General features: G+C 33.9%; 1 protein-coding gene, 1 non-coding gene and 2 pseudogenes across 2 annotated transcripts; 3 read left to right on the top strand and 1 right to left on the bottom strand.

Annotated features, from left to right (window-relative positions):
- Nucleotides 1–3,508: 3,508 nt before the first annotated feature.
- TRNAN-GUU (transfer RNA asparagine (anticodon GUU)) lies at nt 3,509–3,582 on the bottom strand. Its single transcript has one exon. It is a non-coding gene; the product is annotated as a tRNA-Asn (tRNA).
- A 702-nt stretch (nt 3,583–4,284) lies between these two features.
- LOC118053580 (probable E3 ubiquitin-protein ligase ARI2) lies at nt 4,285–6,586 on the top strand (annotated as a pseudogene).
- Nucleotides 6,587–11,627: 5,041 nt separating this feature from the next.
- LOC118053574 (uncharacterized) lies at nt 11,628–16,143 on the top strand. Its single transcript, XM_035064889.2, has 11 exons — nt 11,628–11,771; nt 12,414–12,492; nt 12,603–12,689; nt 13,081–13,197; nt 13,381–13,806; nt 13,927–14,333; nt 14,412–14,511; nt 14,627–14,686; nt 14,763–14,849; nt 15,065–15,193; nt 15,381–16,143. Exons 1-11 carry the CDS (start codon nt 11,734–11,736, stop codon nt 15,678–15,680), a joined length of 1,830 nt encoding a protein of 609 aa, XP_034920780.1. The 5' UTR covers nt 11,628–11,733; the 3' UTR covers nt 15,681–16,143.
- A 2,036-nt stretch (nt 16,144–18,179) lies between these two features.
- LOC118053575 (plastid division protein PDV2-like) overlaps nt 18,180–27,759 on the top strand; it is a 10,982-nt pseudogene continuing 1,402 nt past the window's right edge.

Here is a 27,759-nt window from a genome sequence, read left to right as displayed (position 1 = left end):
TTGAATCAAACACAGATTTCAAGAGATCTGCATTGGTTCTCCTTGGTACTTTGTAGACATATCTAAGGGTGTGATTCACATTGACCAAGGGTCTTTTTTTTTAGACTTTGAATCCAAGTTTGTTCATCATAGCAAACCTATCATAGGAAAACTGATGGGATTAGAAAACACCAACACCATAGCAATTATAAGACAAACCAAACACCAAGCAGCTTACCTTAGGTAGGGCGTATTAGGGGTGTTAATACCTTCCCTTTACGCAACCAGTCCCTTGCCTTAGAATCTCTGAAAGACCAGTTAGGGTTCCTAGTGACCATAATACTAGGTGGCGACTCCAAAGAACCAATCAAACAAATCAACAAAAACTAAAATGAAAAATCACCATCGGACGCCGCGCGGGTGACGTGCGACATAAGGTATGATAATAATATCAATATTTTTATACATTAATTAATTACATCTAGAAGAAATGGTTATAAATTATTTTTTTCATGTTTATATAGGATTGTATGGGAGCAATTGATGGTACCTATGTTCCTGCAAATGTTCCTGTTGACATTCAAGGAAAGTTTCGAGGTCGAAAAGAGGGAACAACACAAAATGTTTTAGCAGCTATAACTTTTGATTTGAAGTTTATATATGTTTTAGCTAGATGGGAAGGAAGTGCACATGATTCCTGAGTTTTAGGTGATGCACTATCAAGACCTAGTGAACTAAAAATTTCAGAAGGTATAAATTAAATATTTACAATATGCAATGAACATGTAAATTGTCTAATTAGATAAAGATAATAATAGGTTTTATTTTTTATTTGTAGGGAAATATTATCTTGGTGATGCTGGTTATGGTATTCGAAAAGGAATCATTACTCCTTTTCGTGGAGTTCGATACCACTTGAATGAGTTTACAGAACATTCACCGAAAAATGAAAAGGAGTTATTTAATCTTCGACACTCTTCATTACGAACCGCTATTGAGCGAGGGTTTGGTATTTTGAAGAGTCGGTTTAGATCAATTGATGGAAAACCTTTTTGGTCTTATGAAACATAAGTGAATGTTGTGCTTGCATGCTGTATTATTCATAATCACATAATAGGAGTTGATCCTTATGACTTTTTTATGGAAGAAATATGTTCGGAAAGTGAACCAATTAGAAGAACAATCAGCTTAAGCCAACGGGAGGAGAGGGAAAAGAATAGGGAGTGGATAATAAAAAGAGAAATGATTGCATCAACCATGTGGAATGATTATAACACTCAAAGAAACTAGTAATTGAGTGTTAATTATATGTGTTTGTTTTTATTATGTCTTTCTTGAGTTTGTATTGTCTTTGTTATATATTTGTATTATTTGTTGACTTCATTATAATTTATTATGTATTTAATGTGTTCTTCTTTAAATAGTAGCTGTATATTTTTTTTGTATAAAATTAGTTCAATCTAAATATTATATAATTTAATTTTCTATAAATTTGTGAATTTTTTTTTGTAGAAATGAATACTGCGAAGAATGAAAAATGCAAAGGTAAGCACTTCACATGGTCTAAGCCTATGTCTCACATGCTACTTGAGATATTAGTCGAGGAGGCACTTAAAGGAAACAAACCTTCTTCCACCTTCAAAGCGGAATCTTTTGCAAAGGTAGCTACAGAAATTAGTCAAAAGTTCAACGTGCCATGCGAGCAGAAGCATGTGGAGAATCATCTCAAAACTGTGAAAAAAGAATGGGGAATAATAACCCAACTTAAAAATAAAAGTGGTTTTGGTTGGGATGATTGTTTGAAGATGATTACGGTTTCGAAAGATGTATATGATGAAGAAGTAAAGGTATGATAAATAGTGTATTCTATGTAATTTTTACATTTACTTTTGTTTCCAAAACTTTATACAAGGAACTGAAAATTATATATTCTAATTTTTATGAACAGGCACATCCGAATCATGACAAGTATCTCAACAAAAAACTTGATATGTATGAAGCAATGACAATTGTTGTTGGAAAAGACATGGCAACCAGAAATTATGCCAAATCATATGCTGATATCAACCTGGAAGAGAACATTGAAGTGCAATCTATATCAATTGAAAATAAAGGAGAATATGAAGAATATTCAAAAAGTAAAGAGACATCTTCATCTAATACCCAAAAGAGGCAACATAAGAAGAGATATCAAACGGATGAAGATGATAGCGTTGAAAAGTTGTCTAAAAAGATTGAAGATGTAGCGCTTGCAATTCAAAGTCTAATAAAAAAATCAACTTGATGTTAATGAGCTATATACAGAAGTGATGAAAGTTGAAGGCTTTGAAGAGATTGCTCTTGGTGATGCTTTTGATCACTTGGTCCAAAATGAAATGTTGGCAAAAGCATTTTTGGCAAAAAATGCTAATTTAAGGAAAATTTGGGTTCATAATTTTATGAACCAACACTGCTACATGCATGATTGCTAGATGATTTCACTATGATAAGAAAGTTTATGTTTGTTTTTTGGCAAGTATGTTTACTTGTTTAATTCGATCTAGTATGTTTATGTTTGTGAATTTGAACTAATATGTATGAATTTTGAACCAAAACTTAATAATTATGCATGCTTTTGTTTTATGTAAGATATTTATTTTTATTTATAAATGCTTATTTGATATATATATATATATATATATATATATATATATATATCCAAACAGCCATCAAAATATTTTTGTTTTGTATTTATCTTTTTAAAAAATCTTCATACCAAAAAAAACCCAAATATCTAACTCTTACTTTAATACCATAAACTAATTTGGCTTTCTTCATATGAAAAAAAATAATTATTTTAAGCTTTTAAAATTGAAAAAATGTATTAATAGGTTCTACGTAAAAAATATTTTACAAGCTTATTTCTCTATAATATGATATAACATATATAGTTATATTTTTATAAAATAAGCTATTATGAATATAGGATATAATAAAAAAAAATTTATCATTTATACTTTTTAGATTTTATTTTTTTTATTGTAAGTGATTAAATATTTTATATATATTAGATAAACTTGAAAAAAAAAATTAATTCATTAATAAATTATTTCCAGTTCATTTTTCATAACATAACCAAACACTGGAAAATGTTTTCCAGTTCATTTTCCATAACACTACCAAACATCAGAAAATACTTTTTCAGAATTCACTTTTCAAGAATTCACTTTTCTCATAATTTACTTTAAAAAAAAATAACAACTTTCCTACAAACAAAGCCTTAATATTATTAAAAGAAAAAAAAAATAGCCAGCCGATCACATAGAGGTCGGCTTGATGACAACAAGAATTGTTTCGGCCTCTCAATATCCCAAGGTACTTACTTGTTTTGGACTGGATCGGATCTAACCGAGTATGATTGGGTCTGGACCAGATCCAGTTGGGTTTATTTACTCGTTGGATCGAATGAGTTGGGCTATTCACAAATGCAAAGTGCTTAAAAATAGAAATTAAGATTAAGTTCAAGGATAATAAATAAAATTAATTAAAACGCTAGAGGAAGGGGTTGAACCTTCGACCTTGTGGTTAACAGCCACACGCTCTAACCAACTGAGCTACTCCAGCACTGTTGCTGGTGCCTGGAGCAAATTAATTAACATAATTGTGTTGTTGCTTCTTAATCCTACCTTTTGGTAGTATCTAACAAGAGGAGAGGAAGGGGAATTCCATAACAAAAGAACAAGAAAGGAAGTTGCTGCAGTATTTGTTAGTCTGGGAGAGTTGTCTTTGTGCTTGAATTCTTAGAGTTAGAGCATAGCATTCAAAAAAGTCTAAAAGGGTACGCCACCAATAATTGTTTAGTTTTAGTGTGAGAAGACCGAATTTTTATGCCTTTATGATGGTGGTTTTTGTGTATTTTTATGCGTAGCTGTTGATTGTTTTCAGTTGTGGGGTGCTTTGTGCTTAAATTATTGAGCCTTTTGGTTTGTTAGCTTCTTTTTTTTTTTAAGAATCTAAAGGAAGTAGACTATGGTGATTAGTAGCTTAATTGAGCTCTAATGGTGATTGGTAACTTTATCGAGCTTGGTTGGATGGTTAAATTGAAGATTATGTGTAGATAGTTGTTGGATTTTTAGTGTGGTAAAGTAATTTTTGGTTACCCTTTTTGGGTTTCTTGCATGTGATCACAAAAGAGTTCCTCTTGGCTACACAGGTAAACTTCTGAAAGCAAAAAAGGATCACACTTTTTGAACTGTCTTCTTGTAATTTCGATTATTGATATTTTCATTTGGGATTTGTTGATTTAGAGGGAAGATTTGCGGAGTCATGGAGTTGCTATCACTAAAAGAACACCGTGCACAGACATTGTTGATCCGTTATCAATTGGATGTTTACAAGCTACTTGCTGTGCTTGTGGAGGAGGGAAAATCGTCCTTGTTTACTGAAGCAGTTGTGACTGTTGTTAAACATCTCGACATTGATTTGCCACCGATTTTATCTTCTACAATAACTTGTGATTATGCATAGAGGATATATCTGGTGATAAGGTCACAAGAATGGAATGTGGCCATTCTTTCTGCAATGATTGTAAGCATTACACCCATTCTTAATGAGTGATTTTCTCTTTACAGCTGTAATTATATCATTTCTGATGTGCATGGTTCTATAAATACATTGATTTCAGACGTTAGGTGCTGTTCAAAGTTAGTATGCAATTTGGTTGTAGATACTCATACCTGGATCCAAAAATTGAGCTTGCCTGTTGGTAAAACCATTTCGAACTTATATTTGGAACTTTAGCAACTGATGACAGTATATGAATGCATTGGTGGTATATTGACATACTATTAGGGGCTACACCGAATGCTAATTTTCAATCATGATTAAACTCTTTAGAGCTTCTTTTCTCTATAGCATCTTTTTCTTATTAAATCTCTTTTACTGATTTTTCCTTTTGAAGGATGGAACAAAACACTTCATTATTGAAATAAATGGGGGTCAGAGTAGGTGCATCCGGTGCATGGAACACAAATGTAGTGCTTTTTGCGATGAAGCTATTGTCAGGAATTTAGTTAGTATAAGACATGCTGATTTAGCAGAGAAATATGCTCACTTTCTTTTTGAGTCATATATTGAGGACAATAAAATGGTTAAATGGTGCCCAAGCGTTCGTCATTGTGGGAATGCTATATGAGTTGAGGGCAATGAATTTTGCGAGATAGAATGTTCATGTGGATTTTTTTTTTTTTTCCAGTTGCTTATCAGAAGTACACTCGCCTTGTTCATGCTTAATGTGGGAGCGCTGGAGCAAGACGTGCAGAGATGAATTTGAAACTGTTAACTGGATCACAGTTCATACAAAGTCTTGTCCAAAGGGCCCCAAACCTGTCGAGAAAAATGGTGGCTGCAACCTTATGAGCTGTATCTGTGGCAGTCATTTTGGTCAGAATTCTTTCTGTCTCTCTATCACCAATGTGTAAATTTGCATCTTGATGCTTATTTATCCGAAAGAAAAGGAATTAGATGCATATGATTTGTAACACAGGGATGTGGATTTTAAAAATTTGTTCTCAAGTTATTGAATGCTAAACTTGATAATACTCATATAAACCTGGCAGCATGGCCTGACATGACTTAGCTGTCTTTTATCTGCTTGGATTGTTGGGCTTGACTCAGGATGGCTCACTGCCAATCACTTCTGGATTCATTTTACTGATTTTCGACATTCTTGCAACATCTTGTTTATTCTTATATATATATATATATATCTTTCAATGAAGTTGGGTGACATAAATACTTTGCTCTTCTCCTTGTCTTCTGTCACAGTTGGGTGTGTGTGGAGCTACTGGTAGAGACCACACCTGGTCAAGAATAGGGGGTCACAGTTGTGGTCACTACAAAGAAGACCGGGATAAACAAACTGAAAGGGCAAAACAGGATCTCTATTATCATAACTGCTACAAAGCTCATACAAATTCCCTTAAGTTTGAAAGTAAACTGAGGGAGTCAATCCCATGCAAGGTGTCAGTTGCCCAAGAGAGGGAATTGAGACGCAAAGATTTTAGCTGGGTAACTACTGGACTCAACAGATTTTTTAGATCAAGGAGGGTTCTGTTCGTATTCGTACCCGTTTGCATTTAACATGTTTGGTGAAGAATTTTTTAAGGATGAGATGACAAACAAGGAAAAGGAAATTTAACAGAATCTATTTGAGGATCAGCAACAGCAGCTTGAGTCAAATGTTGGGAAACTCTCCATGTTTCTGGAGGAGCCCTTCAGCAGTTCAATCAGGATAAAGTTATGTAGATAAGGATGCACTACATCAATCTATCTGTTATCATTGATAATTAACCTGTCAGAAAATGTGAATGTGATCACAACGGCTTTGAATATTTATGAAAACTCTTGTAATTCATAAACTAACAAAGCACTTTGGAGGTATAAATGCATTGAGAGCGATTTGTTGGGTTCTCTTCATCTAGGCACCCATCATATAGCTCCTTACAAGGCGAAGGGCTTTGAAAAGGCATCAGAAGTAGGTATAAATGCCCTTTATGCCCATGTAAAGTTTTTCATTTGATTTTTGCATCTCAGGTTTTCAACTGCAATAGCAGTCTCATTTCCTGGATGGTACCTTCCAAATGCATCATTCCATTCAAAATTGGATTCGTCCAATTTTGTGAATCTCAGTGTTGCCAGAAGTTACTTATGAGTAGGTTTTTTTTTAATGTTCAAAATCCTTGATCTCCGTAAGTTATACATCTCAAACCTTTTATGCAATGAACCTTTTCTTGTGGCACGCAGAATGAGGTCTTGTATTGTTGTTGACATGGAGTAGGGAGCCATTGCAGTTCCAATAATCTATGCCCTCCTTTTTATGCTTTAGATCTTGGGTTATTCGTGTGCCAGTATAGACTATGACACGGTATTGGCAAAGCTAATTGAGGTTCGGTTAGCTTTCAAGAGATGCATTATACAACTAGATATTTACATTTGTGCTTATGGTTGTGGGTTTTCCATACTAGAGCAAGACAACTTGTGTTCGATTGGGTTAGACAAACCCTAATCTGAGGTTTTGTCTGATTACTTCAGTGTTAGTAATTGCACTGCCTGACATCCATGCATGAAAAAAAGGCTCCTTTATTATTATATGTTTTTGGAGAAAGAAAAACTTTTAATCCGCCATCAGAATCGTAGAAAACAGGGAAGTGAGAAAGGGCTCAAAAACCAACAGAAGATGCCTTTTGCTGTTCGATCTTCATCATTGGCATTGACTAGGCTGCTTTCTTCATGTGTCTGTTTTTGGGTTTCTATAATACCATTCCACGAGGCTCTTCCTGCATGGCGGCAGCCTTACAGTTTATCTAATCCTAAAATGAAGATTCAAACTTTATGTTTAGTTAATTGTTTGAAGCCCATTATCTCTAGTTATAGTTTACCCTCCAATGAGAACATTTTCCATCCCATGGCTACAGAGGTTCGGCAGGAGAACATTGGATGGTTACTGGGTGTTCTTCTTCTTCTCTGATTGTTAGGGCTAAATCACGAGGAGTTAAATTTTCATCATTTTTAGTAAATATATCTATCTTTTTTCTTAGCACACTAATTCCAGTACGTGAAATTTGGTTGAAAACACCAACAGATTGTATAATAAATATATATACAGAGAGGGGGGGAGGGAGATGGACTTGCCTTCTAACATCATCTTTTGGAGATCCGATGCTAGTTCCTACAAATTAATGGCTGTATCTTGCACTAAATCAAATGTGCTTAGGAGTTTGTAGAGATTTTTGTTTTCTTTTGGGCTAAACAAAAGCAATAAATGCAACTACCACCGTTTTAGATAATCCAGGAAGCATGTCTGTCAGTTTCCTTTGAAAATTGATGCTTGGCTTGCTCAACAACGAGGCTATTGTCTTAAATCAGATCGGAAACCTCTCATTTTACATTGCTCTGCAAATCTCGAGTATTAATATAATAAAACCTGCTCTCCATCAACTCCAAAAGCTCTTGGACGGAGAGATTTTTGTTAGTTTTGTGGAAACGATGGCCTGTTTGAAAAGTTCAACATTTTTATAATCTATGATTATATGATTGGATTTTCCAAGTTGACTCGTCACCTCGATCCAAATTAGAAACTTCTTGAGATACGATCCATGGTCAAAACCTAGCTCTGGTTCATAAGAAAAAAAAAATGGTACATGTTGTTCAATGTTGAGGGATGCGTTTCTCAAAAGTAAAGCAAAAGAAAATGTCGAGGGAGGTGAGAGCACGTCAACGACATGTAGTCTGGAATCTAATGATTCGTCGTCGGCGGCTGCAAACTTAGAAGTTCTCTTCTTTGAAACGAACGACATGTAGCCCAATGATAAAGGAACAATAAAGGGCATTCGATGCAAGATGAGCGATACGTCGTCTAACAAGAATATCCTTGAAACTTGGCTTTGGTAGTAATTTAATTTGTCTCATTTTTTACTCAAGTCAAACGAGAGAAAGTCTCGGGAAATACATTTTTCATAACTGCTATATGTATTATTTATAGCTTCCTTGTTTGTTCCTGTGTAGATTTTTTTTTATAGAAATTCAATGTACCGATATTTTTGTCACTTTGTTAAAAATAATCATACACATCTAATTGTTTATTTAAAAGATTTGAAGATTGGGTGATAATAGACGGAGGAGCTCGTATCCATATCTAACATGTTTAAGTATGGTACAGTATCAAGCTTAGATAACACAATCCTAGTTTATTTCCAAGTTCAATGCTTTTGAGTGTGATTATGAGTCGAGTTTAAGTGAATATAGATTTGACAAGCCAACATTCTTAAATTTGTGAGTATACCAAGCTCAAATAAATAAAGATCTAGCAAGCTTTCAGACCTATTATTTTTGGACTAGGCATCATATCAAGTTCAAGTGGGTATGACTCTGGCAAGTTACGAGACCTGGTATTCTTAGACTTGGCTGCTTATTGCCATATCTATTAATCTTGGACTTGATAGTGTGCTAAGTACAAAGGGCTATAAAATTATTATAGACCTCGTGTTGGATTATAAAACTTTATTTATTTATTCTTCTGAATTTTAAAATAAAATGTTAATAAATATTCTTCTTTCATCCTTTATTAATGTTAACATCATAAATATTTTATCTCATATTAAAATTAATGTGAGAGATATAACCCTAATAAGTGTTATAAATATATAAAGACCTCCTCAACCCTTAAAAAATATCTTTTCTACAAGGTTCTAGAAATATAAATATTTTTAAAATTACAAAGATAAAAAATTCATAATTTTTATTCTCAACAAACACACTTTTTTTAATTTCAAAGTATTTATTATATTAAAACTAAAAATAAAATACTTTTATTCTTAACAATAAATGCTCATTCTCTTAGTATTGTAACAATTTATTTCAAAGTCACTAACTTTGTCATATAACATAACGGTCCTAAAATCCCTTTAAAAAGTTATGTTTTGTAGGTTACACAGTTTCTACGTAAAGTTATAAGTTTCATAAACAATAAAAAATAAACTATCTTGTTACTTATAATTAATCCATAATTTAATTACTAAAAAAATATTCTTAAGCACTTTATATTTTATAACATCCTCAAAATTATTTTTCATTTAAATCTTGTATTCATACATTTTATATTTGCTAAGAGTTGGTTTCGGCACCCCCTCTCGTCAATCTCACAGGCTTCTTATCCATGTCAGAGGAGCAATCGATCAATCCAGATAAGTATTGGTATTACAAAACCCACGCATTTACAATTTGAAAAAGAAAAAAGAAAAAAGAAAAAAGAAAAGTGAAATTGGTTGCACGTGACTAGAGTTGCATGGGAGTCGTCAAAGACCCCATTGACATCCCATGTGGTTAGGCTCGTGTAGGGATAGCAGCTCACGGGTGAAAAAAAAAAATTATTTGAAAATATATTAATAAATTTAAAATTTTTTAATTTTAATATTAACATATCAAAATAAAAAAATTGTAATTTAATACTTTTTAAATCAAAAATATTTTAAAAAAAGCCCAAATAATTGTTAAAAAAATATTTTTATGCAATAAGACATTAGTCAATTTTTAACACAAAACTTAGTTTATTTATGTGTTTTTAACTTATCACTAATCAAATAAAGAAACTTAATCACTTGTGGTTTATCTGATTTTTAATTTTAAAATTTAATTAAATTATATATAAATTGACCCGAATATTTTCAAAAAAAAAATAAAGGTACTGGAACTCTAGTTAAACGTGCCACTTCAAAACAATTACCACTAGAGTAGCCGTTAAGACATTTTTTTGGGTTGAAGATCTGCTATTTTTCTTTTTCAAACCAATTTCTTCTGTTTTTATTATTTTTTAATTTATTTATTCCCCTGATCATCATCTATATGGCACTCTACCCAAAATGAAAAGCAAGAAGCTTTCCCCATCAAGTTTTTTTTTTTTTTTATTTTACCAGACAAAAGGAGCATTGTGTGGTTGTATGGTTAGCCCACCAAACCTTCATTTCATGTCAAAACAATCTGCTGTATTTTCTTTCCCTTTGACCTCTACCTTTCAGCCCTTTTGAGGTTCCTTCACCTTTTGAAAATGCTTCTCTCTTTTTAGTTTTAAAAGAGCAACAGCAGCACTGTGTTAGTCTCCATTAGCGCAGAATGTGGTAGCCCTAGCTAGCCACCCTCTCATCGTATGATTGGAAAAATAAAGACAACAGTCAATGAGCATCAACGAAGGATCGCTAGCTTGGATTCATATTTGATAGAATTCCCAGCTTTTACTAAAGTATAATCTCTGCACCTGTTGCAAGTACTTGAATCAGGGGATGAATGGATTGAAATCCAACTGTTGTGAATGCAAGAGACACTGTACTTGATTGTTTCCGACATCAAAATCATTAAGTAATATCGATGAGGCAGTAATCACACAATAATTTGAATATTTTATATGAGTGGGTCTTGATCTCTTAATTTGTTGTTAATTAATGTCTTCACGCTTTCAAAGTTAAATGGCATAAAAGCCACATGAAGCGCAAAGTTTAAATCTTGTTGAAGCTCAAATCCCATGAACTCTTGCTATATATACATCACAAGTCAGGTTCCCTCTTTGTTTCTTGTCTCCTTCTCCCTCATAAAGCACCTTTTGCCTTCACCTTTAAATTCTTATAAGGTAAAGCCATGAACTGATCATTTGCTTCTTTTCATGCAATGCAAAAAGCCCACCATAGCCAAAAGCTTCAAAGGTGGCATTGCTTTCTAAGACAGGGGACTAGCAAAAAATGACAACCCTTTTAAGCACTATCTACCATTGTACTATATATATACATAGCACTTATCCATAGGCATGTTCATCATACTTGCTATAGTTACGTGCTACATATTAACAGGACAACTGCGTATTTTGGCCTTTCGGGGGCTTGGACAGGTCTGCTTAAAACCCAGATTTGGTTATTTGGACCACTAATCTTAGCTCAAGTTTTGAAAAGAAAAAACAAGAACCCATTTGCGAGACAAGTCTCTCTCCGTACAATGTGGTTCAGTGACTTGTAAACACAGTTCATTCTGCAACAATTTAATGTTTTTTGGATGTTTCCTTCAAGTAATGTATTTTTCTTTACTTACTATTGTCAATACTTTCTGGTAGTATTTGCCACGCATTTAATGCTACCTCACTAAATTCTCAACCGTGGGGTCTAAAGGCAATTGTTTGCCTCGGTGCATGAAGTGAAGTGTCGGCTTGGTTCAACTTTGAAACAGTTCAATTTCATGGAAGTAAGAGTTTCAAGGCACAAGCATTCTAACAGGTACTTAAGTAGCTTTTTTGTTTTCTTAAATATTAAAATCATTATTTTTCCCGCTAATGCTAGGGCTAGAAATCATAAAGGAAATGGTTTCTGTGGATGGTCAGCAGCTGATACATTTTCTGTATCTAAACATTAATATTGATGCAGCTTCATGTCCATACCTTTACATCTTTAAGCCAACAAATAAGTAGCTTTCTTTCTTAAGTACTGCTATGAACACTTTTCTTGCTAATTCTTTGTCTCACATTTATTCTGAGTGTTAAATTGCTGCTACGGTAGAAGCCTAGAAGTTCAAGTTATAGTATATTATGGTTTCTGGCAATGGCTAACAGTTGGTAACCTTCACTTCTTGTCACTTAATAATACTACTGGTGCAGCTTCATGCCCATACTTTCTACATTTTTGGTCCGACAGATACCAGCAACTGTTAATTGTATGGCTCTTACTGCAAGTGATCTTAGAAACCATGAACTGCATTTTTCTTTTTAGCCAGGGAATGATCATCAAGTCTCACACACTCGTTCAGGTTTTTTCATGTTGAGCTGCTGATGCACCATGTTTTAGGGGAAAAACAGAAGAACTTCTGCTTCATTGATGTCTTTTGATATCTGTCTTGACCATTTCTGCTCTTTTCATTGTCAGTGATCCATTTCAAACGAAAGTTGTTGCTGATAGACAAGAACCAAACAACATCTTTGAAGAGTTTTGTCACCTTAAATCGGTAAGCCTTTTACCGCTTGATAGTTAAAAATAAATTCTCTGCCGTTAGTTTACAGGTATTTCTGCTTCTGTTAAGGTTAACTTTGTTTGGTTGTTAATTTTGTTTCACAGAAGAAAATGAGACAGCGTGAGGATGGCATTGAAGCCAAGAAGAGGCAATCTCCTAACACAGAGGCTCAAAGTTCATTGAAGCAAGAGGTGATTATCTTGACCGAAACCCCTCGCAACCGTGTAAACTATGTACAAAGCTTTTAGGATTGCATTGTTAGTTGCTCAGGAACCCTGTCTATTTCTCCCCTGTAAAATTAGCTACTTTCCAAGGACTACTCTTCAGACGCTTTGCTCTTAGCTTTATGTCACGCATGTCAAGTTTATACCGGAAATATGGTTGGTCAATCTGTAGAGGAAGCCATGTCGACTTTTGTTTTACAGAATTCACCATTGCACAAGAAAAACACTTCACTGATTCATACTTAAATGTCCACAGCTGAGAATGAAAAGGGAAAACAGAGAGGAGCCCTTGTTATTTGTGATATTTAGAATGCAACAAGCTTTTCACTTACTGCAAGTTGTTTCCTCTCTTATGCAGATCCTAGATCTTCAAGACCGATTGCAGGACCAGGTTCTGGTACGCCGTGCCTTGGAGAAGGCACTAAATTGTAGGCCCTTTTCCCATGATATCATGACAGATAAGTCAATCCCCAAGGTAAAATTTCTTGTTGTAAATCCATAATAAGTTGCATTTTGCTAATGCGTATACACACACACACACACACACACACACACACACACACCTACTTCTATGCACTATAATCACTACTTGTTCATTTAAATGCTCTGCCTAGCTGCTTCTAAAAGCAATGTGACATTCATTTTACTGAAATTGCAGCCTGCTAAGGAACTGGTTAAGGAAATTGCAGTTTTGGAATTGGAAGTGGTGTATTTGGAACGATATCTTCTCTCCCTATACAGAAAAACATTCGAAAAACAAGTTTCATTTCTGCCAAACAAAGATGAAAGGGACCATGAGAGATTCATAATGAGTTCAAACACACATAAAGGAATGTTTCCATCAGTTGCTGGAAATGAGAATGATATAATGTCGGATAAGGACCATTCTGCTGATAATGCAAGTCATCTTACTTCACTGACCAAGGAACGCAATGACACTCGGGGACCGGAAAAACTGCTAGATTCCAGCATTCATCGATGTCACTCCTCAATGTCTCAGCGGTCTATTGGAACTTCTCCAACAACGCGATCAGTAGCCAGAGCAGTAGACTCATGCCATTCTCTCCCACTGTCAATGTTGGAGGTAACTTGATTGAATTGAACTGTTCCTAACAATTATTCCAGCAAGGTTCCTAAATAACTGAACTTTGGTAAAGAACAGTAATTTTTTGTATTTCTCGGTTCTCTGTCCTTGTCTTTTCAGCTAGCTCGGAATGATACTGCAAATGCAATCAGTCTAGCAGATTATCTTGGAACCTCTATTCGCTATGACGTACCAGAGTCGCCGAACTGGCTTTCCGAGGAGATGATCAGGAGAATCTCGACCATATTTTGTGAGCTTGCAGACCCGCCTTTGATCAATCCTGATTGTGTTTCCTCCAAAATTTCAATCTCTTCATCACCAAATGAGTTTTCATCACAAGGCCATGGTGATACATGGAGCCCACAGTATGGGAACTATTCATCCTTCAATTCATCACTTGACAACCCTTTCCACGTTGGAGCCTCCAAGGAATTCAGTGGACCATACTGCTCAATGGTCAAGGTCCAACGAATTTGTAGAGATACTCAAAAGCTGAGATATATTCAACATAAGCTACAAGATTTTAGGTGAGTCCAGTGGCCATAGCTGATAAAGGGCACTTTCACCATATGGTCTAATACCATGAGGGTTTAATCCTGTTTCAGGTCACTTGTCTGTCGGCTAGAAAGGGTTAATCCTAGAAAGATGAAACATGATGAGAAGCTAGCTTTTTGGATCAATGTTCACAACGCACTTGTGATGCATGTAAGGTTCTGAAGGTCCAATTATGTTATTGTCAATATTTATACCCTGTTCCTTTTTCTGGTTTTGCTTTTGGTCTCTGAGCTAATGCAATCCACTGCATTGTGTTGCCCTGCAGGCATATTTAGTATATGGCATTCCACAGAATAATATGAAAAGGATGTCCTTAATACTCAAGGTGAGAAAAACTTCTCTGATCATCTTCAAGGAAGCAAGCATGAATAGCATCATTTAAAAGCTGTTGTATGTTTCAGGCAGCATACAACGTTGGGGGTCATACAGTTAGTGTAGACATGATACAGAATTCCATTCTGGGATGTCGGTTGCTCCGTCCAGGACCGGTAAATCTGCTTCCCTGAAACTTTCTTTTAGCAACATTGCCTGCTAGCACGATTTGGTTTCAGTTTTAACCAAGGCTGCCTCAATAATGATGGTTATAGCAAGCCTGTTGTCCCTTTTGAATTCAATTCCTTTGCAAGTCCCAATCCATTTGTGATTGGAATATTCAAGGAATGTTATCTTTGACTGGACCTGAGTTGCTTTTATCTGGATGCAGTGGCTGCGACAGCTATTTTCTACGAAGACAAAATTCAAGAATGGAGATGGAAGGAAAGCTTATTCTATAGATCATCCCGAACCTCGCTTATATTTTGCACTTTGTGCAGGAAGTTATTCTGATCCTGCAGTATGTTCCCACTATTCATATCTTGCAGTGCAAAAAAATACAGTTTTATATCTCTACGGAGCTTAGACATCAGAGCTTTGATAAAATGATTTGTTGCAAAGTAACACAAACATGAAAAATTATGTCTCCTATAGCTTTCCATACCTTCATGTGCTCCTTATTGAAGTGATGAATTGCGATTCTTCAGGTTAGAGCGTACACTCCTAAGAGAGTGTATGAGGATCTGGAAGCTGCGAAGGAAGAATACATCCAATCAACATTCATTGTAAATAAAGAAAAGAAACTCCTCCTCTCGAAGATTGTAGAGTCTTTTGCTAAGGATCTGGAGCTTTGCCCTGCTGGTCTGGTGGAAATGATAGAGCATTTACTGCCCAATTATTTGAAGAAAAGAATCCAGGAGTGTCAGTACAGAAAATTTGGCAAGAAAATTGAGTGGATTCCTCACAACTTCTCGTTTCGCTATCTCCTTTCCAAGGAATTAGCCTAGCTATCTCATTTCCATCAGCAAGGGTGGGATTCCGCGAGCTGGAGCTAAGAAGCAGTGCTGTTCTTCAACTTATGTCTGCAATATATATAATGTGGAATGACAGAGTATTCATAACTAAAATCTATGGCACACGAGGTGGTGCCAGGTTGATTTAGACACCAAATTGAAGCGTCTATCTAAGAAGAATGATGATCAAATGGGCTGAAGATAATGAGCTTTGAATCCATCAAACTGAAGGCCAGATCAGAAAAAAGTATACTCTATAGCTTGAGCTTGTATGATCAGCAATCTTCTTAGAGCAGCATTCTTGTGATTTGGCTGTCTGTCATTCCACTTCTCTTATCTACATGATGCAAAGGAAGCAAAAGTTCATAGCATGGTTGTTTCTACTTTGTGTAATATTTATCCATATTGTGTACCATTTTGAAATAGGAATGTCTCAGCAGAGGGTTTTTTTTTTTTTTTTTTACAAGTATCTTGATACTTTTTCAAATGGCAATTTCACCATCTCTATCCGTGCTTATTTTATTTTATTTTGTTTTATTATAATTATTTTTTTTTTTCTTAAATGTTAACTCTTAAATTATTGGAGGAAGTATAATGGAATGAGATATATGTTGGTTGCAATCTTCGTGGTTGTAATAGAGTTTGTTTGGAAGTTTGAAAGTGCAGTAACTTTTAATTTTAGATATTTTTTAAAAGTATGTTTGTCTTTAAAAAAATTAAATTGATGTTTTTTTTATTGTTTTTTAATTATTTTAATGTGTTGGTGTCAACCAAAAAAACCTGAAAAAAATTATTTTTATAATTTTTAAAGTAAAAAATATTTTTTAAAAATATATTGCATCACGATACCAAACCTACACTAATTTTAGACTCATCTAATGGATTTATTGAAACTAAAAGTAAGAAAAATGATTGCTGTTGATTTTCTTGGGATGTGGATTGTAATATGAAGTTTGTACTATTTCATGTAACATGCCACACAAAATTATAGGCTATAACTCAAACTCGGTTCTGGAAACAACCATGAAGTATAGTTTCAGTTGCAGCAGAAAGTTATAGACTCATCTAATGGATTTATTGAAACTAAAAATAAGAAAAATTTACATTTATTGTTTTTTTCCGTGTGTATGCATTTATGAAAACCCAACATCAACCTTCAATAACTGTCCTTTTTTTGACCAAATTAAAAATACAAAGAGAGAAAAGGTCAAAGATAACATAACGTTACCTGCTAGCTTTATCCGACAGAGAACAAGTTGCCTCCCACCCTAAAATGAAGGGAAAAAGTTTCAAAATTCAGAAAATATAGGAAGGAGGGTACGATTCTCCAAAGTCTTGGTCAAAATTACAAATGCACTGCTCCACGACTTGCCCTTGTAAAGAATGTAAATAAAATCAGTAAAGGATTTTTTTTGGAAAATAAATTAAATAACAACAAAATGAGAACAAAAACCTTGCTCTCATGTCACATGTGCACGGTGCACCACAGGCCAATTGCAGGGGCACCTTTTCTCTTAGCCACACAACACCCTTTCTTTCTCTCCTTTTCTTTCAAGCTCCATATCCTTCAAAAAAAAAAAAAAAATTATTTGTTCTATTAGTTGTTCAACATAAAATATCAATTCCCTACAAAATAGATTTGTTCAGTGAAAAAAAGGCATAATTTTAATGGAATTCATAAATAAATATAGATGAAAAACTCAATTGGAAATAATTTATTTTGGAATAAAATCAAGATTACCTAAATAAATAATTGATAATATTGTTAAAGTTTTGTGAGAACACAATGTATCTGTTGATTTTTTTTTATCAAATATAAATAAATTTTGTTTTTATATTATGTTGAGTTTGAATTGAATGAAGGTTAAAAAAAAACCTTGAATATATCTATTTAGGTATAAATAGTTCGTTTAAAGTTTAAGTATATTCGGAATGTGATTGTGATTGTTTTTTAAAGTATTTTTCATGTCATAATGCTTCAAAATGATACTTTTTTTAAAAAATAATTTTTAAAATTAACATATCAAAATAATTCAAAATACACACAAAAAATAATTCTTCTAAAAAAAATTTAAATTTTACAAAAACATAATTTATACTGAGTTTCAAATGATGATTATTAAAAAAAAAACTTAACATGGAAAATAAATTAACAACCGTTGGTTAAGAGAAAAGATAATATAATTTTATAAAGCTAAAGAGTTACTTTTTCCATGCAGGATTTTGCCCACCAAAATATCTACTACTACAAATACTAAAAAAATCTCTTAAACAGCACAAAATGGCCCAAACGCATCACTGTTTTTTGGCAGCTTCCGATTCCCGTCAAAAGCATGTTTGCTTTTGCCTTTATTTATTTATTTATTTTTATTATTCTTTTAATCAAATTAAAATTTTTAATAATTTTAATATTAAAAATAAATTTTAAAAAAAAAAAAATATATAATTTTAATATATTTTTAAGATAAAACATATACCACCGTCATGATACAAACCCTATTAAAATCTCAAACACTATCATATGCGCTACCGAAATCTGAAGCAACAAAACCCCTGAAATTAAAAAAACCTCCACAACACAATACAAACACTCAAAACTCCGAAGTCCATTTCTTTTTGCAATGCCGACAAAACCCATCTAGAGAGAAACAAAAATGGAAGATGAGGGAATTGAAGCTGTGTTGGCCAAAGCCATAGACTTGAGATTAAAGATCATTAATTGCATCCATAGACCAACCACCACCAGCATTACCAGCAACAAAAAGACTGCATCTTTCGAGGAAGAGGAGCAAGAAAGTGAGGGTCTTGGAGAGAAAGAATGGAAGAAAAAGAGTCCTGAGAATTCAGAATTTCCTGATGGGGTTTCATTCAGTGAAGCAGAGGAAGGAGAGGATGACGAGACCGAGAGGCTTTTGCACATCCGTGATGCTCTTGAGTCCCTTGAGAGCCAGCTCTCTAACTTGCAGGTTTCTTTTCTTTTTCTATGATTCTAATTTCTTTGTTCTTGTTAAAGGTAGGGTTTTTGTTGTAAAAACCGAACTTTGGTGACACTCAGTGTGTTTTTAAGAAAGAATATAGGAGACCCATTTGTTTGTTTTTGACGAGTAATAAATGAGACTTGTAAATTGGGTTTTTGGTTCTCTGTGGAGATCGTGCTTCAAAGTTTATGTTTTGCCGAAACGCAAAAACGTGAGCATGATTGAGAGTGGGAGTGAGCTGCTTTGTTGTTTGTTTTTGGCTTTTTTTAGCTGAATTGCTGTAAGGAACTTGATTCTTGTGATTGTTTGTCTTGAATGATTTTACACGTTACTTAGCAGTTGGGAGATTTTGTGCTTATGAAAGTAGAGATGTAGCTTTTATTTTATTTTATTTTATCATCATGGATTAATTTATATTTGTACATTTTGGGAAATTTCCATACCTAATCGTACAAATTGTGCTTAACTTATTGCGTTTTTGAGATTTTGGTGTAGATTATTTTTTAAAATAGCTTTTTTGCTTGAAATGCATTAAAATATTTTTTTTTCAGATTTTTTTATTTAACATCAACATATCAAAATTATTAGAAAACATAAAAAAAAAAATCAATTTAATACTTTTTTAAGCCAAAAGCACTTTTGAAAAGCATCCAAAAGTAGAAGAGAAACTCTCCCAACACACCCTTAGACTATGCAATGTAATGCAACTAATTGTTTGGGTGGCCTTGTTCTCTTGAATCCATGCTGAGTTCACTTGATCTTGTCCTTAAATCATTTGGCAAGCACCTATTATTCAAGATTGTGGCAAGCAAAAGATTACTGTCTGAAAGCTTAGCGTGTTTTTAAGTTGCTATGGTTGTTATTTATCGAGCTCTAACTGCAATGATTTCAGTGTTCCTGTATGTTTGTAGTGGATGCCCATAACAATGACAATGAGGTGAACTGGTTTAAGACTGATTTTGTTGGTAGAAATTGTTTTTGGCTACTACTTAATAATTGCTGCCTGATCTTGGAAAGAATTCAGTTTCGCATCTGCTAAATCATGGATGCTATCTCATTTGATGTAGTAACTTGTAAACATGTACAGGGGTGTCAATTATGGAAGTATGTTTGTCCTTCATCAGAATGTGCTCCATCTCCACAGGGTTTTCCTGTGCATATTAAGAACTAGTAAAAGGGCACGCTACTAAAACTTTGATCATTGAGACCCTTGTCCATGTTGAAGTGGGTGTCAGGCTCACATGGACAGTGATGTTGGAGAGTACTTGTACTATATGATAAATCAGTTTTGTTGTTTTCTGTTCTGTGAACCTTAAACAATCCTTCGTTTCATGAACTGATCACGACATCCTATCGGGGTTCACTTCATCATGCTTTGAAGTGCGATATTCCAATCATTGTTGCACCCTTTGACTTTTCAGTATGCATGCATCCTTTTCTTTTTTCTTTAATGTAATTTCCTTCCTCTTGTGTGCAAGTGTGTGTGCAGATAATGGGTTGGCATGAGGGTTAACTGCTGTATAAATAACTTGTGATAAACAGTAAAGAGAATTAGATAGTGGGCTTTTTGAGTCCATAGTTTCTTGGTATTATTCCTACATATGGGTGTTGTACAAAATCAATATGTAATACTTCTTTATCTAATAGAAGGACATGTATAGAGACAAACTTCTATGAGATGGAATACACAATGGTTAAGAACTCTTTACCTGTTTTCCTCTGGTGGCCAGGCTCTGCAGCAGCAGCAGCATTATGAAAAGGAAGTTGCCCTTGGTGAGATTGAACATAGCCGCAAAATATTATTGGATAAGCTTAAGGAGTACAGAGGGGAAGACTTGGAAGTAATAAAGGAAGCCTCTGCATTTGCTGGGGAAACAGTGGAGCACAGCAATGACCTCTTGCTTCCTCCTTATCCCAGCCGCCATCCACAGTCCCTGGTTTTAAACAATCGATATCTGTATCACTTTCATTCCACACGCAATTCCAATGGAATAATCGCTGGTGAAGCGAAGAGGCATCTGGATGAGCCAGAAAGCAATCAAGCACAAACTGCATCCAAAAACTCAAGAAAAGGGTTGGGACATTTCATAAGTGCAACAGCCAAGACCGTGATTACCCTTGTTGGAGTAATTTCAGTGTTAAACTTGGCTGGTTTTGGAGCCGGCATTGGGAAAAAAGGTGCTCCTCTTAAGGTTTTGGGCTTGTTTCAGCAACCAGCACTTGAAGAGAGGAAACAAGCTGTTCAATGCCCACCTGGGAGAATTCTTGTGCTGGAAGGTGGTGAAGCCCGGTGTGTTGTGAAAGGAAGGGTGGCAGTTCCTTTTAATTCATTGGTCGGAAAGCCTGATGTAAATTATGGGAGTGGTTAGTTTCATCTGGTGTCTATCTTTATTCTCTCTTTTTGAAAGTTTTGGTAGATTAATTGTCTAGCGTTTGTACAGTACCCTTTTTCATTATAAAGTGAAGAAAGAGTTTGCGTCACTGGTCTACAGTGTTAATGATCCTTATTGCATTCAACAATAATTGGAAATCCGGGATTCCAGATCAGAGAAGCTACGTTATTAGATCCTAATTGAAATTGTTTGCTTAAAAAATTATACAAAAACTCTGTTCGTTTCAGTCCTTCGTCTTTTTTTTAAAAAAAAATATTCAAATTTATTGCGTTTATCCTGAGGGCTTGCTAGCATCAGCTAACAGTGTATCGAATGTGGTTTCTCTCTGAATGCCATGGTCTCCTGATCGAGCCTTGGAAGCATGAACTGCAGAAAATCTTGACCCCTGGATGGACTATGGTTTTTCTTTGAATACCATTAACATGGGGCCATACTTGAATTGGTTCTACAACTCTAGCTGCGATACTGAGATTAGTTTCAGTCTATAACTCTTTCCTCACATTCTACTTTCCTTGGCCTTTTCTCTGAATCCAGATTCTTGTTCCAGCTTGGTACATGTCCAAGATAAAGAAAAACTCAAAATAATCAGCGAGTCCAAATCATGTTTGCCTTCTTTCAACAAATCCTTTGTCCCAGGTTATGCATTCTACTGGAATGACACCACCAGATATAAAAAATGAAGTTGGACCCACCACAACCTGAAAGGTTCATATATAAATTTCTTTGGTTCCAGCCATCTGGAAAAGCCAAAGTTTTTCTATTAATAACAGAGCCTAACTGGTGAAGCTGCTTTCCATAGATCTATGCCAGTGCTTCAAATTTTCAACTGTTTATTTTCACTGTTACAAAGTATTTCTTCCTTTGTTCTTCTTTGTCACTGTTACAAATTCACCAGACGACGAGTCTTTATAACATCAGCACTACTTCAAGGGCTACTATGATCCTCTCTAATGGTTTGTATCTTTTGCTTTCCATCACATTTTCTTGACTTCTTAAGTTGATTTATTTTGTAAAAAACTAAAACTTACAGCTACAGGCATCAAGAGATGTGACATCAGAGATGTCTCTAAGCATTATGTAATGCAAAATCTGGTCCAAGATCTTTGCATCAGCAATCCATGGAGTTATCATGGGTCAGGAGGCAGGGATCACTACATGGGTTTGTATGCAGAACTCCAAGATATTCTAGAAGTAGCTTTCTTTTACCCTTTTTTAATACTCTGTCTCTGTGGTATTCATTTAATTATATGCCAACATGCAAAGGTGTGGAGAGGAGCAGGAGATTAGAAGTGCATTTAGTGAAGAGCAGGAAGCTCTGGTGGTCAAATAATGGAATTCCATGAAGAAGAATACTGGAGAATTGGGCCTGATTCTTTTTTTTTTTTTTTAAGTGATCATTAATCTTGATAATAGAACTAATTATATTCTTAAAATTTTGATGAAGTTCTTCTGGTAACTTTAATTCCAAGTGGGTTTGAGATCTGATCTTGAGTGAACGTTGAATGCCATTGTTTTGATTTTGCATAATCTTTGAGATTGCACCATCTGCAAAGAAGCTGTTCTTATTAATAGAGACTAACAGCCTAGCCTAGTCCCTGGTTTTTGGACGTATGGTTGCTGGTCACTGCTGCAAATTATTAATATAAACTAACAAGAATGGCTTTCAAAAGCCACGAAGGGTAAATATCATCTTCTCTGGTTTTGGCTATATAGATGAACAACTATCAAATCAAAAAACCAGTCACATTCTAAATCAGATGGCCACTATGAGTACCTTGGAGTTCAAGGCTTTCACAGAAGAGCAAGAAGTTGTGAAGTCATGGAGTGTAATGAAGAAGAATGCTTCAGAATTGGGTCCTCAATTCTTCTTAAAGCAAGCCGGTCCTGTCCCTTTTATATTTCCTTTGCACTGACAAGTTCAAGTCATGTAGCTTGATGTTAATGTTGGTGTAGTTTGCAAATAAATAAAAAAACATATGTATTTTATATTGGAAAGAAATAGTCTTTTTAAGTGTTTATAAGTGTGAATTTTATTATGTAGTATATTAAGTGAAAGCTATGATAGAAGGACTCTTTTCATAAGTTTTCTAATGCTATCATGTGGACATTCATAATATCAAAAAAAGGCACTTAACACTTATAATATCAAAAGATATTAATGTGATTATTTATCTTTACATAGATAACATGTTAATATTTAGCACAACATGATTGGAATGGTTGAAACAAAAAAAAATATTTCACTTCTATTTTGAAAATGAAAGATCTTAGTGAACTAGATACAATTTTAGGTTTCAAGGTTAAAAAAACATAGTAGTGGCTATGCACTTAATCAATTATATTATATTAAGAAAATGTTTAATAAGTTTAAGCCTCTCAATATAAAAAAGGCTAATACCCCATTTAACTCCAGTATGAGGTTAAATTATTATTGTTATAAAATGGTAGCACAACTAGAATATGCTGGTGCCATTAAAAGTTTTATGTATGCTATGCATTGTACAAGATCAAATATAAATTTTGCTATATGCAAGTTATTAAGATATACAAGCAAGCCGAATACAAATTATTAAAAGACTATTGCAAGAGTCTTTGGTTATCTAAAAAGAACAATCGATTTAGGCTTGTTTTATTCTAATTTTCCAACTATGATGGAAGGATATTATTATACAAGTTGAATAACTAGTTTGAGTGATAATAAATCCACATCAGGATGGATTTTCTCACTTATAAAAGGTGCAATATCTTGGGCATCTAAGAAACAAACGTGCAGCTCTCATTCTACAATCAGAATTTATTACAATGACTGCTGCAGGTAAAGAAGTAGAATGACTAAGAAATATGTTGTTAGATATTAAGTTGTGGCCACAACCTATGTTAACTATTTCTTTATACTGCGATAGTGAAGTAGCTATGTCTCAAGCTTATAATAACATTTATAATGGTAAATCAAGACATATAAGCATTCAATATGAATATATTCGAGAGTATATTACAAATGGGGCAATGACCATTATCAATGTGAAATATGTGAATAATTTAGCGGATCCGCGCAAAAAAAACTATATAGAGACATGGTATGAAAAACAACTAATGGAATAGGGTTGATACCCGTTATTAAAGATATCGATAATAGAAACACAACTTCGGATAAACAAGAAGCTTATCTCTAAGTTTAATGGGTAATAACAAGTTACTATTTAGTATATGTTGGACACTGTTAATTAATTTTAGATCCTATTTTGATAGTATTTAGTGTGCTCTATTACGTAAAGGAGGATGAGTGTAGGCTTCTAATGGAATTTAAAATTCATGTTTAATTTAATAGAGACATGTATAATTCCACCTACATAAATATAGAAGTGGTGCTGCTTTTGACAAAAGTTAGGGTTTTCTCTTATAAATATTCATGAAAGTAAGATTTTAGCACATGTCTATAACAGTGCTAAACAATTGTAAGAGTTTGGATAGTTTTATGTCTGTAGTATCTTTTATTTATAACAAAGGTTTTGGTTTAAACTACAGACACCAATAACTTCAATAGGATTCAAGTTCTAACACTAATTGAAGGTTTAAATTGTAAAATACCTCTTGTAAGCATAATTTTATCAAGTGAAAAGACATTCATTACAAATTAGTGGGGGATTGTTGGTGTAGTTTGTAAATGAATAAAAAATGAAAAAAATATCTATTCCACATTGGTAAGAAACACTCTCTCCTAAATGTTTATAAGTGTAGATTTCTATTGTGTATTAAATTAAGTGAAAGCCATGGTGGAAGGACTCTCCTAGTTAGCTTTGTAATGTTATTATATGGATATTTATAATATCAAAAGACGACACTTCGGCACTTGGAACTTGACACTTAATATGTCAGTGAGATCAATTTATTTTTGAATTAATTTCTTTAATTTTCATAGTTAGCTTTGACATTTGTGACTGGTGAGATAAAAATGAATATTAGTTATTCAGTTTAATTTAAAATATAATTGTTTCATTAACATCCATATAGTTTCATTTACAATCATAATATTTAAAAGATATAATGTTTTCAAAGTTTATTAAAACTTTTACGACAAAGAAAACAATTAACAATAAAAAAAATGAAATTTCTTTTCTTTGTCTAATCTTCTCATTCTTATAGAGCTTTAAAGGGCTTAGTTGTATCCTGAAGATATTATCTTTGTGTGGGACAAATAAACACCTTAAAGACAGTATTTTCATACATGTAAGCCAACTCCTTATTTATTTTCATCTTAAACTATTTATGTAGCAGCTTATAGTATGAGTTGCTTACTGTAGCATTGATTGGTAATTTGCAAGATATTTGAGATCGCACCATTAACACAAAAATTGTTGTCATTCTTGAGAGACTCAAATGTTCCTATTGAGCATAATCCAAAACGCATACCCCCATGCCATGTCAGTCTTTACCATGGTAATGATAAATCCATGTTTTGTACCATGTTGTTACTCTTTTCCTTCGCCAAGTCTCAAATTCATGCATTACTAGCAAAAATCTGCACTAAAATGTTTTGTACTGTGTGATATTGTAAATTTGTGAATCAACAGTCCAACTAAAAAAAGCTAGGAAAGTAACAATAAGAGAGTCCAAATTGAAAAATAGGAGCCATCCACTTTTAATATGGTGTAGTTGAGGAACACTTTAAGGTATAATTGTTTAATCATCAACCAGTTATCAAATTAAAATAAATTGGCAACAATCATAGTTCTTTTTGGTATGATAATAAATATACCTGCTTAAAAAATTATTATATCTAATTCAAGATTTTTTGTTTAGCAATATATATAATTCAAGAATTTAAAATAGTATTTATAAGTCATATTTCATTTAACTTTACCTATGTAAATGTTGACAAAATGGTTAGAATCCCAAATACCTTTCTTTTTAGAAGGTCTGCATTATATAAAGGGCAGACTGCTAATTATACAAGGAAACTTAAATCTATATATACTAATTATCTAGAGTGATTTAGGAAGCTATATATTGTAAGCAAAATCTCCTTTCTTAGTTACGAGAGTATATACATTTTGTATTAATAGCTATTAACAAGGTATAATTTATGGTTTTCTATTGACATACCCATTCAAATTGATGCAGGCTATCTATAAGCATCAATTTTGGTATAATTTATGGTTTTCTATTGACATACCCATTCAAATTGATGCAGGCTATCTATAAGCATCAATTTGTTTGAAAGAAAATTATGTCGTTGTCGTGTGAGAGCCTTGATAAAAATATCCACTACTTGAATATTCCTAGATACATGAGGAAAAGAGAAAGCCCGACCTTCAAATGCCTCACAAATGAAATAACAATCAACCTCAATATGTTTAGTGCATTCATGGAAGGTGAGATTAATTAAAAAGTGACTGGCATTAGTATTATCCATATGTAGAGAAGTAGGGCCATATGGAGAGAAGCCAGGTTCAACTAGCAGCCTTTGAAGCCAATGTATCTCAACGCAAGCTTGGGACATGGCCCTATATTTAGATTTAGTAGAGGACTTGGAAACACGGTATTGTTTCTTGCTTTTCCAATAAATAAGAGTTGGAACAAGAAACATACACCAACCTGAAGTAGAACATCAAATGTCACTATAGCCAGCATAATTTGCATCACTATCTGCTACAAGATTAAGTAAAATACCAGTAGGATATAAAAGTCCCTGTAAAGCTGTACAGTGAAAATATCAAATGATTTGACGAATTACAGCCGTATAAAGGTGTCGAGGAGAAGTCATGAACTAACTAATTTGTTGGACTGTATAAGAAATATCAGGTCTAGTAAATGTAAGATAAACCAAGCTTCTAACCAGTATTCAATAGGCTATGGGTTCTAATAACAAGTCACATTCTTACTTGCATAGCTTGAGATTTAGTTTTTATAGAAGTATCAAAAGGATAAGAGTCCTAGAGATTAGCAGAAACCACAAAATCTTTTGGCATACTTGTGTTGTGATAGAAAAATACCATGTGAACTAGTAGTAATTTCCATACCAAGAAAATATGTAAGAAATCCCAGATCTTTCATGTGAAAAAGAGTCTTGTAAAATACTGTTGTAAATTGAGAGATCAGAACCGAACCAGTACCCGTGATGATTATGTCATCAACATAAACCAAAATAATGACAACCCAATCTTAGTTTGCGAAGAAACAATGATGCATCATACTTGCTCTTAAGAAAAGCAAACTTGAGTAAGGTAGAAGTAAATTTCTCATACATGCACGAGGAGCTTGTTTGAGACCATACAAGGAGCAACATAACTTGCACACTATTAAAGTTAAGGGTGGAAAGTAAATTTGCAAGAGGACGCATATAAACATCTTCCTTGAGATTCCCGTGAAGAAAGGTGTTCTTCATATTCATTTGGTGTAAACCCTAATTTTCAAGAAGTGGCAATAGCCACATTGTGCAAATGGTGGTCATTTTGAACACAAGAGCAAAAGTTCCCTCGTAATTTACTCTATATTCTTGATTATTTCTAAGTGTTACTGAGCGAGCCTTTTATACTTATTCAAACTACCATTAAACTTAACCTTAATAGAATAGATCCACTTACATCCAAGTGGAGGCACACCTGCAGGACAATCCTCCACTTCCCATGTCATATTAGCCAAAAGAGCACATATTAAATAACTAGTAGGAATAACAAAAGAAGATAAAGTGGCAAATAGTGC

Source organism: Populus alba, chromosome 13 (genome assembly GCF_005239225.2).
Source record: "Populus alba chromosome 13, ASM523922v2, whole genome shotgun sequence".
Lineage (NCBI taxonomy): Eukaryota > Viridiplantae > Streptophyta > Magnoliopsida > Malpighiales > Salicaceae > Populus > Populus alba.
Note: the sequence above shows the minus strand (reverse complement) of the source record. Positions and strands in the feature narration are given on the sequence as shown.

Bases quoted from the DNA above. Each gene is read 5' to 3' on its own strand.
- LOC118053574 (XM_035064889.2), top strand. From the start codon at position 11,734: ATGGAAGTAAGAGTTTCAAGGCACAAGCATTCTAACAG. The intron at 12,493-12,602 runs GTAAGCCTTTTA...TTTGTTTCACAG, and splicing joins AGTTTTGTCACCTTAAATCG to AAGAAAATGAGACAGCGTGA. The intron at 15,194-15,380 runs GTATGTTCCCAC...GCGATTCTTCAG, and splicing joins GAAGTTATTCTGATCCTGCA to GTTAGAGCGTACACTCCTAA.